The following is a 13,163-nucleotide window of genomic DNA, read 5'->3' on the forward strand; positions in this document are numbered from 1 at the left end:
ATGCTGCTACTTGTGCACTGCTGACACACTGCTCGGCGGCGGAAGGAGACTACACGATTTTACACTATTCAGGTACTAAAACACGATGCTACAACTCTCAAATACTATAACACGCCCGAAATTTATGAATTAAACAATGCAAATACCAAAACACGCAAAGAAATTGAGAATTAAACTATGTAATAAATAAGTTAGCTAAGAGTATACGACTTGCTGCTACAACTGCTTATCCAACGGCGGCAGGGAGCACCCAACACAACATTCTTCATTTTAATGACTGCTTCACAGCCTGTGCCATCTGGATCCTTCTTACCAACACCAGCTTTACTGAAATGTGCAGGTGGGAACATGCCCTTTCTATGTTCCATAGCATTTCTGGCCTCAATATTTGTTAGTCATTGTCCATCACCCACCTATCCCCTTCCCTGTTCCCAGTCCAGCACTACACAGCCTTCCATTCCAGAAGTGCACCACAGACTTTTTACTTCTCTCCTTTTATGATCCCCCACTCCACCCTCTCCCCACCTCCTCCCTGTTTTATGCTCCCAAAAACAGCACATTACTGTCCACACCCATACACTGCTCTTCCTTACTCCCACTGCCCAGATTACTTCTGCCATAACATGCAGTAGCTCGCAGTCTGGCCTTGGCAGACAGAGACAATGGTCGTGTGTGTAAACTGCATTTGCAGGAATGTGCACATGTATGTTGTCTATTTCAGAAGAAGGCCTTCTGGCCAAAAGTTAATCTATTTAGTAGTCATTTTGTTGTGCCTGTCTATGACTCAACATCTCCACTGCAGGCTGAGTAGCAATCTATCCTTTTAATAATATTACATCCTTAATATTTACAGACATTTATCAACATGACAAATACTTTATTAAAATTTATTTCATACTGTTAACTGATGTAGAACAGTAATATTAATCTACTTACGAATGGAGCTCGCAGCTTGAGTATCTAAGGTCTCTAAGACTGGTTTTACTGCTACTACAGACATCACAATGTAAGGCACCAGAGTCTTTAAAACAATTACAGGGGACAGAAGGCGTTGTTCTGCGTTCTTTTGCATTGCTGTTCCTGGAGAATTTGGTGGGCTCTGTGAACAAAACATAATTTGTTTAACAAACTTAAAATATAATGAAATACTTCATTAGCATCTAGGAAGGTTTTAGAGTGAATCAAATGAATGTCTTTAGCATAATAAAAGCAAATTACAGAATCACCTAGTTTGTTGGACACAGGAACATCCGGTACTGCAAATGACGAATAACAATTAAAAATGGGAATTATGCGTCAATAATCTAAAGATTTATGTCTCTCCTCTTAGTCTTGAGAGTTTGCTTTGAAACTTCTGGCCATATTATGTGTATGGGAATGAAGTTTACTTGCACAACATTACAGATTTAAATCTGAACAGTTCTTTCCTAGTGAAACTGATTGGTGAGCTGGTTCTCAAGATAGAGGAAGATAAAGATTATTTTGTGTGTGTGTGGGGGGGGGGGGGGGGAGTCTCTCAATGTAAAATATTATACAGGTCATCTCCACCCGTCCAAAATGCATGCCAGAGAGAGAGAGAGAGAGAGAGAGAGAGAGAGAGAGAGAGAGAGAATGCAAATGTGCAGGCTAACTAGCCCCACCCCCTATACATGGGGCAGATCATGCTTTAGCCAACCCAACAACATTTCTAGATATCAGCACAAAATAACAATGCTTTTGGGAGAATCTGATGCATGTTTTGACCAACAATGTTAGAGGACCATAATTCCTAAATATGGTAAAGGAATTTTTGTCTCACAGTCACATTTATGTTTTTATGCATTTGGCTTTGAGCACATAAAAATGCCTGAAAAATAAATTCATTTTAAATACTCAGAAAGATACAATTGAATTGAGTACTGCAAGCATGAAAGCTGCAACTAGCATAAAATTAATGCAACATAAAATTAATCCAGCATTTTCATTAGTTTACTTTCAGTCTATGGGTTCAGCTGCTATTTTTGACATAGAAATGAAAGAGGTGGAACAATAATCTCTCACTATAAGAAAAAAAGAACTGACACACAGCTGCTGCACTTACTGTCCCAGTTCCATTATTATACCAGGAAATACAACGAAACAAGAGTTGTCATGCTTTTCAGACAACTGGAGGATATCAAGGTGAAATGATTTATACCATTTTCAAGGAATACCTACAGACTTCAACACCTCCAGGATATTTTGAATAGGCATGATACTGACTTTACTACATTCGTGATCATTTCAAGATTTACCACACTTATGTACAACCAGCTGAGCAGCAAAGGCATAAACATTTGTGTCAAAAGGTCACAAGAGAAAACTGGACCTGAGAGATGTTCAACACTATTGATTAAAAATAAAATTTCAATGAAGATGGCACTGAGTTCTATAATAACGCTCTGCCAAATAGAACACTGCATTTTAAGCAAAGAAGTCTAACAATGGGGAAATCCAGCAGTACAGAGTAACTGTTTTGCATATGATCAAGCTGATTAGCTACAAATTTTCAGCACTTGAAAAAACCTACTACTATTATATCAATGGCATAGTTGGATATATCAACAGTATCTTGGTATCTGGCATGCACACTCTGGATACAAAGCTGACAAGTTGATACAAATTGTGCTTCCATACCAGCATAAAATAAGAAAGGAATAACTGCCACTTCACAGAAATGCTGAAATCTATAGAAAAAATTATGTCCTTCCATGTAAGTCCTGTAACTGTTGACATTTACGAGAGGAAGCAGATCATTTCTGGGGGAACAAACAACTTGATGGAAAAAAAACAAAAATTGCAACAAATGCTACCTGTCACGTATATACATACGCTGCAAACACTATTTAGTTTTGTCATCCCCTACAACTTCAAGTCCAAGCCAGTAGTTTCTACACTTGCAGAATTGATCAAATACTCTAGTGTTTGGAAAAAGTCATTGGATAAGAGTATGTTATTAATTATTTTTATGTGGTATTCACCTTAAATAAAAATTGTCATACCCAAAGATCACTACAAATTTTTGCATCAGTTCAACAATGTGTGTATTACAACAACAAGAGGCATTTAATAAATAACGCAACACAATTTTTTCCCTGAAAACTGTTTGGTTTTATTCAGGATTCCAGTACACCATATTATTATTCACTCTTTTGACTACAATAACCTATTTTAGAACATAATCTCTGTTCAATGCAACAGCCTTATGCCACCTTACTAGGAGGAACCGTGTGCCCGCATGGTAGCACTCTACCCATCAATGACAGAGGCAACGTCTTGCTGCATCAATAAGTTCCCCATCATACATGTGCAGCTTCCTGCGGAGCTCATCCTTCATTAGGTCAAACAAATGGAAGTCTGAAGGTATGAGGTCCAGGCTGCAGGGCTGGTGAGGAAGAATAGTCCAATGAAGTTTCGTGAGCTCCTATCGGGTGTGCAGACCTTTGTGAGGCCTTGCATTGTCATGGAGAAGGAGAAATTTATTTACATTTTTGTGGCACCAAAAACGCAGAAGTCATCTCTACAATTTCCTGAGGGTAGCACAATACACTTCAGAGTTGATCGCTGCACCATGAGGAAGGACCTCAAATAGAAGAACCACTTCAGAGTGCCCGAAGACCGACTCCAGTGAGGATGCAGCTTTGAACTTTTTCTTCAGAGGAGAGGTGGTGTGGTGTCACTCCACGGATTGGCAATTTCTTACCTGTTAAAAGTGATGAACCCTTGCTTTATTGCCTGCAATGATGTTCGACAAAATATGGTCATGATCACTATCATAATGCACAAGCAATTGCACACAGATGGCCCTTTGTTGCTCTTTACAGTCTTCTGTTAGGTGGCAAGTGACCCAAAGGGTGCAAACCTTTGAGCAATCCAACTGGTGGATAGGTGAGTCAGCACTACCAATGGAGACACTGAGTTGAGTAGCAAGGTGTTGGATTGTGATCCATTGATCACCTTGAATGAGTATGTCCACATATCCTAACACTGCAGGAATTACAGCTGTGTGCAGCCAGCCAGCATGCAGGAAATCAGATAGGTTTGTGCAGCCTTGTACCAATGATGACAGATGTCTCATCCAATGACTCACGTGCTTTTGTTCACTGCCAGGTCTCTGTAGACGTTCTGACGCACTTATGAATATTTGCAACACTCTGATTTCTGCCACAAGAAACTCAATGACAGCTCTCTACTTGGACTGCACCTTCTTCAAAAAATCCATTTTGAATGCTACGCATAGTGCCACCATCTACAGGGACTTCATGAAACTATAGGGGCTGAAGTGGGAATATTCCATGATGTCCCATGACAAATTCCATATTTTCCTCAACCAAAACTGGCCAATAAATATAATGTGTTGCATTACTTATTGAACACTCCTTGTAGATGAATGTCCACTACATCTTAAAGATCTACAGCTCAGGAATATTACCAGTGATCAGGAAATTATGTTGTAAACCAGCACTGAACTTCCAAGGTAATAATAACAGCACAGTTGTCAAATATAACACAGCTATTACGGCACCAACCAAACACTGTTATGCGAGTTAAAAAAGAGCTACAGTATACCAAATGTGAATACAAAAATATACATCGTATGTCAAGTCCTGTTACTAAAAAGTTGGTTTGCATGTGTAAGGAGAAATAGTCACGAGGTAAGATTTAAAAAAAGTGTACACGATACAAGGAAGGAAAGTTACTCTAACACTTAGATCAGATGAGACATAAGAAGCCAGAGTAAAAAGAAGGAAGTAGGGATAAAGTATAAAGTCGACTTCGCAAAGCTCTTATTGACTTAAACACGATTTATAGGTGATAGATGAGTTTCAACAACTGGAGAGTCGCATTTCGAAGATATCTTTGTGACTTTAGGATAAAAAATGAACAGACAGAAGAAGAAGAAGAAGAAGAAGAAGAAGAAGAAGAAGATGATGATAACAATGAATTGACAAATAAAATAAATCAGAAGAAAAGAGGGGACATCAAAATAAAATAAAAGACAGACAATGGTGATAAGGTAAAAAAGCAAAGGAAATAAGTTTTGCTTTTTTTCTCTCTTGAAAAAGAGAAATCTCCGTGTACTTGTTTACAACCCAGGGCCAACAGAAATCCATGAGAAACCCTTGTTTTCTCAGATGGTGGGAGGGCAAAGAGGAGGGGGGGAGGGAGGGAGGGAGAGGGAGGGGGAGAGAGAGAGAGAGAGAGAGAGAGAGAGAGAGAGAGAGAGAGAGAGAGAGAGAGAGAGAGAGCTTTGTCCCTCTCAGAGAATAAGCAGAGGTTCCTTTTGTTGTACTTCACGGTGACTTCATGTATATCCGTCTTAGTTGTTTGTCAATACATTTTAGCATTTTGCAGTTTATTTGGGAACGAAAAAGATATGCCTAATGCTCATAATGTTCAATTATTACCTTCACCTGGATGTGAATCCGCTGGAGAAGTCTGGTGAGAAGATGTGTATGTAGTCGTCCTATGTCCAGTGACCACTGTGCCAGGACTGGAAACAAGATGTTTGTTGTACTAGCCACCACACTTGCTGCTGGATCATCCAATGCAGTCATTGAGAGCTCCTCACACTGGAAAAAAGTTTTTTTACTGTTTGTGCACTCAGCTGAGTAACTGCAGATTCCACAGACAACAAAAAATATTTAATGAAATCTATGATAACCATACTTCTACAGAATCATTCTCGAAGTGTTTTACTACTTACCTGTCTCATTATTTCTAATGATATCATTTCCATGTTATCAACTTGTAAACATAATGTAATAACTAAAATCTCAATTTTTCACTGTTTATGGATTACAAGACTTCACAAATTTTTCACCTTTCATCTCAAAGTACAGATGTATTATTTATTTCTTGAAGATAGGGCTGGACCCTGCACTGTTGCAGCACTAATTTTTAACATGAAAGTTGCGTTTGCATATGAAAAACAGGTTCAGTGCTAACAACAAATCAAAGTCTGAATAAAACAGGGTTTAAAAAAAACAACTTCTTGAATGATTATTGTTGGTTGTATCCAAGTCTTTTATATTTACACAATGTGTTTTGTACAACATTCTCATCTGGCCAGTTTTAGTTGCTGTAGTATCACATATCACGTGCATTCATGTGCCAGGAGATCTGATGATTGGATAGCAACCAGAGTGCTTTTCTGATATCATGATGAAAAAGAGAATCCCCAACTGATGAAAAGTCCAACACCATCACTATCCTTAAGCAGGAAAACCAATCAATGAGTCAATATACAAGATTCTTGAAAAATAGTCATCTACAAAAAGACAACTCTGCTATAACATTTGAGAAAATTCTGATTGAAAAGCTGCCTTTTGCCCAGAAAGGAGCTGTACAGACCATATAACGTCACTCATGACTTACACAGAAACAGGCTTTCATAAAGATTTGAAATCAACAACTAAATTTTTAGATTTCTCAGCAGCTTACAATACAGTCAGGAGACAGCATCTTCTCTACAAACCCATTCAAATAATCCTATACAGAAAAACAGTCCAACTTTTAACAGCATGCTTGCCACCAGGTCATTTTGGATCATACTGGGCAACAGCATAAGCTCTTCAAAGATGCTAAACGATGGACTACCTCAGGGACCTGTCTTTGTTCCACTGCTGTTTAATTGGTACATCTACAGTATGCCTAAAACTATAGCTCTTAATTTAGGATATGACAATGACTGGGTGCTGGCAGCAGGACAACAAAATTTTCAAGAAATGGAAGCCATCTTAACATCTCATTTGGTGATAATGGGAACATACTTTCAGAAGTGACAATTGAAACCAAACAGCTTACTTTCATTTGTGTGACAGAGTGGTGAACAGACAGTGCCCCTACATCATAATCAGCACCCAAAATATCTAGGAGTCATATTGAATGACCCACTGCCTTACAAGAAGCATCGAAGATGTGCATTAGGAACAACATCCCACACAAGTTGTGGTGGTGGTGGTGGTGGTGGTTGCTGGTGGGTGAGTGGGTGGGTGGGGGGACTCTGCTGCTGAAACTGTACATTTCAGCACTTTGACTAGTCTACTGTACAACAGAATACGGTGCTCCTTTATGGCTCAATAGTGTGTGCGTGCGTGCGCACGCACGCATGCACGTGCGCGCCCACACACACACACACACACACACACACACACACACACACACACACACACACACAATGCTTGATGCACAGCTGAACAACATAATGAGAAATATCAGTGGTACACAAGGCCAATCCCTGCCCATACTGCACCACATTCTACTCTCTGGCCTTCAATGAAAAGCAGCTCTTCTCCATGAGTTTAAATGCATACAAGGCAATCCACAACTATATATACGCCAAGATGCAGTTTTCCTAGATATAAATTGGCTTCTATGAGGAAAACCATCCATAAAAACAGCCACAGAATTGCAGCATACACCTCAATTCAATTTAACCCAGTCACATGAACCAGATTGGACAGAGAGTTGCCCTCCGCATTGTCAGAACTTGTCCTGTATAAGAAAGAAACACACTGTCTTCAACAAGTCGTGCAGAATATGGACAACGATCAACATAACATGCACCAGCCATGGCAGAAGCACAGACTCTTTTTCTTATGTGATTGTGGAGTAGCCAAGGCAAACCATTTGCCACACTATTACAGAATGTCCCAGCAGGGCATATTATGGAACCTTCAATGATTTCCTGATAGCTATGAATGATGTAATCAATTTTATTAAGATCTTAAATGTATGTCTGTAAATTACATGTGCTACTGTTGGTATTTTATTTAATATTATGCTTAAAAGCCCTACAGTAAATATATTTACATTATATTGTTGTTGTTGTGGTCTTCAGTCTGAAGACTGCTTTGATGTAACTCTCCAGACTACTCTATCCTGTGGAAGCCTCTTCATCTCTGAATAACTACTACATTCTACATCTACTTGAACCTGTTTACTGTGTCCAACTCTGTTTCCTCCTACACTGTTTACACTTCCCTCCAAAACTAAACTGATGATTCCCTGATGTCTCAGAATGAGTCCTATCAACAAATCCCATTTTTAGTGAATTATGCCACAAAATTATTCTCCCCCCATTCCTAATCAGTACTTCCTTGTTAGCTATGTAATCTACCCATCTAATACTCAGCATTCTTCTGTTGCACTACATTTCAAAAGCTTCTATTCTCTTCTTTCCTGAACAGTTTATCAATGAGTGGCCAGCCAAAACAGCATTGGCTACATTCATATTATTTTTCTTTTATATTTTTATGTATACTCCATGAACAGCACAATCTCTAAGTCATTCACCTACTTTCTTATTTTTCTTATAATGTTAACCCAATTTATTTTCTCTCATTATCTGCCTGTGTTACACTTTTGTAAATTTATTCTGAATATAACAGGTAGTTAACTTATGTCAAAACTACACAGACAATCTTATATACAAAGCTGCATCATCAACAAAAAAAAAAAAACATTTCAATCATCAGTTTCTGGGTGTTTTTTTTTGCGCACAACTTCAATGGTCATTAGCGCCCAGACTATGTTAGGAATGCACCACGAGGCACAAGTTTAAAACAGCAACTAAAAGGGAAAATATGATAAAAGACAGATTGACAGGCATAGGATTAAAAAAACAGCATAATCAAATGTCCTTAGAGTGGTTTGTCAAGTTGATAAAACGAAGAACGCGAGCAGCTGCTCCTGGGTCATCCGCTAAAATGGCATCTAGAGTACATGGCAGGCCAAGATCAAGACACAGTGTAGTAAAATCCAGACAGGACGTTAAAATGTGGTGGACCGTCAGCAATTGCCCACATGGGCAGAACGGTGCCGGCACAGCCGTCAGCAGATGGCGATTGCTGAACCGGCTGTGTCCAATTCGTAACCGGGCCAAAACGACCTCCTCCCGCCGAGAAGGGCGTGAGGACATCGTCCAAGCCGCGGGAAGAGGTTTCAAGGCCCGAAGCTTGTTGTCCGTAAGTGCAGCCCAATCGGCATGCCACAGCGATAAAATGCACCGACAAATGATCCTGCTACAATCTGATGAAGGGACACAACAAGAAGCTGTCCGAGGCTGGAGGATCGCAGCCTTGGCCGCGGCATCTGCAGATTCGTTCCCATGGATACCGAAATGGCCAGGAACCCACATAAAGCTAACTGGAGAACCGTCATCCACCAGCTGCTGAAGAGAGCATTGGATCCGGTGCATGAAAGGGTGAACCGGATACGGATCACTGAGGCTCTGGATGGTGCTCAGGGAATCGGAGCAGATGACATAAGCAGAATGTCGGTGGCGGAAGATGTAAAGAACAGCCTGGTAGAGGGCAAAGAGCTCAGCTGTGAAGACCGAACAATGGCCATGGAGCCGGTATTTGAAACTTTGTGCCCCGACAATAAAAGAACACCCGACCCCATCATTGGTCTTAGAGCCATCTGTATAAATGAAGGTCATATTAATGAACTTCGAACGAAGTTCGACAAAACAGGAGTGGTATACCGAACCGGGGGTAACCTCCTTTGGGAGCGAGCTGAGGTCAAGGTGAACACGAACCTGAGCCTGGAGCCAAGGTGGCGTGTGGCTCTCGCCCACTCGAAAGGTTGCAGGGAGTGAAAAATCAAGGTGTTGAAAGAGGCGATGAAAGAGAACTCCAGGGGGTAGCAGGGCAGAGACAAACAACCCGTATTGACGGTCGAGAGAGTCGTCAAAAAAGGAACGATAAGACGGGTGGTCGGGCATTGAAAGTAGCCGACAGGCATACCGACAAAGCAGTATATCGTGCCCGTAGGTGAGTGGCAATTCACCGGCTTCAGCATGAAGACTCTCGACGGGACTAGTATAAAACGCTCCAATCGCAAGACGTAAATCCCGATGTTGGATGGAGTTGAGGCGGCGTAAGATGGACGGCCGTGCAGAGGAGTATACGAAGCTCCCATAATCCAGCTTGGAGCGGACGATCGACTGATATAGGCGAAGTAGGACGGTTCGATCCGCTCCCCACGACATACCACTGAGAACACGGAGGACATTTAGAGAACGGGTACAAGGGGCAGCCAAATATGACACATGTGGAGACCAGCTAAGTTTCCTGTCAAATGTAAGACCTAAAAATTTTGTTGTCTCCACGAATGGGAGAGCAATGGGACCGGGTTGTAAGGATGGTAGCAGAAACTCTTTGTAGCGCCAGAAGGCATTGGAGACATCCTCAGGGGCCACAAGGATGTCATTCGCGACCGTCAAGCCAGAAACTGGTGAGTGGACCTTAGTGCCAGATAGCCGGCGCAGGCTACCCCAGACAACAGAAGAAGGAGTAAAACTGTTGAAGGTGCTTGTGAAAGCAGCCCAGCTGGCTTTCTTGCTTTCTTTAATAATACGACGGCACTGCGCATGTAATCGTTTATAATTGATACAATTCGCCACTGTAGGGTGGCGTTGAAAGGTGCGTAAAGCACGTCGACGAGCACGTAAAGCGTCTCTACATGCTGCGGTCCACCAGGGGACCGGTACACGACGTGGAGAAGAAGTAGTGTGAGGGATGGAATATTCAGCAGCAGTGAGAATGACTTCCGTGAGGTGTGCAACCTGACTATCGCAGCTTGTGAAGGTTTGATCCTGAAAGGTCACCCTGGAAGAGAAGAGCCCCCAGTCTGCTTTGGAGATATTCCAACTAGTTGAGCACGGAGAGGGGGTATGATGCAGGAGATGGATAACACACGGGAAGTGGTCACTCGAATATGTATCAGAAAGTGCATACCACTCAAACCGGCGTGCAAGTTGGGTAGTACATATAGAGAGGTCTAAATGGGAATAGGTGTGAGATGTGTCCGAAAGAAAAGTAGGGGCACCAGTATTGAGGCAGACAAGATTGAGCTGGTTGAAAAGGTCTGCTTACAGGGAGCCCCTCGGGCAGGATGCTGGAGAGCCCCAAAGGGGATGGTCAGCATTGAAGTCTCCAGTTAACAAAAATGGTGCAGGTAGCTGAGTAATAATTTGCATCTTGTCTGCCCTGGTAACGGCAGATGACGATGGAGTGTAAAAGGTACAAATGGAAAATGTAGAAGTGGGGAGAGTAATTCGGATGACAACTGCCTGCAGGCCGGTGTGCAATGTGATGGGATCGTAGTAAATATCATCCCAGACCAGCAACATAACCCCGCCATGAGCCGGAATACCTACCACAGGGGGTAGGTCAAAACGCACAGAGGTGTAGTGTGCCAAGGCAATTTGATCGCATGGACGTAGCTTCATTTCCTGGAGGGCTACGACGAGCGGACGGTGCAAGCGGAGCAGCAACTTCAAGTCCTCTCGGTTGGAGCGAATGCTGCGAATATTCCAATGAATAAGTGTCATCGTGAGAAGAAAAGGAAGATGAAAGAAGGGGTCACCTCGAAGGACGCTGAGGGCCTGGCGTCGAGCGAGCACTGCCGCCGCCATCAGTAGGCGGACAGTCATCGTCCATTGGTTCCATAGGTTCATCGGCCATCTTGTTAAGATGGCCAGGAAGGGGAGCTTCCTCTGCAGGTGAACGGCCAGATGTTCGGCTACCAGCGGTGCAACCAGGCGAAACGGATGACGGCCTGGGGCGGCAACCGCTGGGTGGTGCAGGAGAAGAAATGCGCAGTGGCTGAGAAGGAGAACTGTGCTTCCTATGAGCCTTCTTGGAAGGTCGTTTTTTGGATGTACTGGTCGATGGCTGGGAGGTCGAGATACGTAGGAAGTCTGCACGGGACGGGTCCTTCTTGAAGGCCCGTGTATCTGACTTCTGGGTCTTCGTCTTGGCAAAAGCTGATGGGAGTGCTTGTGTCTGAGGGGTGACGGGAGGAAGAGGAGACGTCGACCGCGCGGTCTTAGCACTGGCTGAACGGACGACCGTCGTGCTGAAGGTCAGATCGCATGTCTGGGTTGCCACCTCCCTGGTAGTCCGAGGAGAGGCGAGGACAGTACTGTATTTCCCCACTGGGAGCAGCGTGGGCTTCCTACTAGCAAATAGCTTGCGAGCAGCCGAGGTGGACACTTTCTCTTTGACCCAAATTTCTTGGATACAGCGTTCTTCCTTATAGATGGGACAGTCACGGGAGGACGCCGCATGGCCACCCTGACAGTTCACACAACGAGGAGGTGGAGGTGGACAGTCACCCTCATGGGCATCCCTGCCACAAGTGACACATTTAGCCGCATTGGAACAAGACTGGCGAGTGTGATTAAACCGCTGACACAGGTAGCAGCGTGTAGGTGTCGGGACATAGGGGGCGAACAGAAATAACCTCGTAGCCTGCTTTGATGCGCGATGGCAGCTGAACACTATCAAAGGTCAAGAAAAGTGTCCGGGTCGGTACAAGGTCATTGTTGACCTTTTTCATGACCCTATGGACAGCCGTCACGCCCTGCTCAGCGAGGAAAGACTGAATCTCCTCATCAGTCAATCCGTCGAGTGATCTAGTATATACCACACCATGAGACGAATTCAAAGTTCGGTGAGCCTCCACCCGGACAGGGAACGTGTACAGGAGTGTGGCCCGAAGCAGTTTTTGTACCTGAAAGGCGCTCTCAGTTTCTAGTAACAAGGTACCATTACGCAACCTGGTACAAGACTTAACAGTTCCGGCTATGGCATCTACGCCCTTCTGGATAACGAAAGGGTTGACAGAGGAAAAATCCTTTCCGTCCTCAGATCGAGAAACGACGAGGAACTGTGGGGCAGGCGGTAGTACTTTTGTCACTGGTGGCTGGTCAAGTTTCCGTTTGTGGGCAGAAGTCGAGAGAGAAGAAGAAGAGAAATCCATTGCGGAGGAATCCCCCATGATTGCCAGCGTCTCTGATGGCGCGCTCCTTCCTTGTGGGGACCCTCTCAGAGGGCACTCCCGCCTTAGGTGAATGTTTACACCTCAGGTCACACCTCCCGAGAAACAGACGGAGGGACCAATCGGCATGGTCAGAAGGTATCAGCTCAGGCAATCACCCCTCCCTGGGCCTGGCCTTTACCAGGGGGTACATGTGTGCCTTACTTGTCGACCCAGGGTGGGGAATTACGCGTTACCCCGTCACCGGCTACGCGTGCGAACGCATGGGTCGGCCTTCAGGCGCGCACAGGGAGGAAGGAAGAAGAGGAAAAAGAAGAGAGAGAAGGAGAGAGAGGACAGACTGTCTCAAACGC

General features: G+C 43.6%; 1 protein-coding gene across 1 annotated transcript in view; it reads right to left on the bottom strand.

Annotated features, from left to right (window-relative positions):
* LOC126475452 (RAB11-binding protein RELCH homolog) overlaps window positions 1-13,163 on the bottom strand; it is a 120,633-nt gene that overhangs the window by 64,732 nt on the left and 42,738 nt on the right. Inside the window, exons 10-11 of the mRNA XM_050103326.1 lie at window positions 5,427-5,591; window positions 937-1,099 (exon numbers count right to left, since the gene is read on the bottom strand). Of these exons, the coding sequence (XP_049959283.1) occupies window positions 937-1,099; window positions 5,427-5,591 (328 nt within the window). The remainder of the gene's footprint in view (window positions 1-936; window positions 1,100-5,426; window positions 5,592-13,163) is intronic.

This window comes from Schistocerca serialis, chromosome 4 (genome assembly GCF_023864345.2).
Source record: "Schistocerca serialis cubense isolate TAMUIC-IGC-003099 chromosome 4, iqSchSeri2.2, whole genome shotgun sequence".
Taxonomy (NCBI): domain Eukaryota; kingdom Metazoa; phylum Arthropoda; class Insecta; order Orthoptera; family Acrididae; genus Schistocerca; species Schistocerca serialis.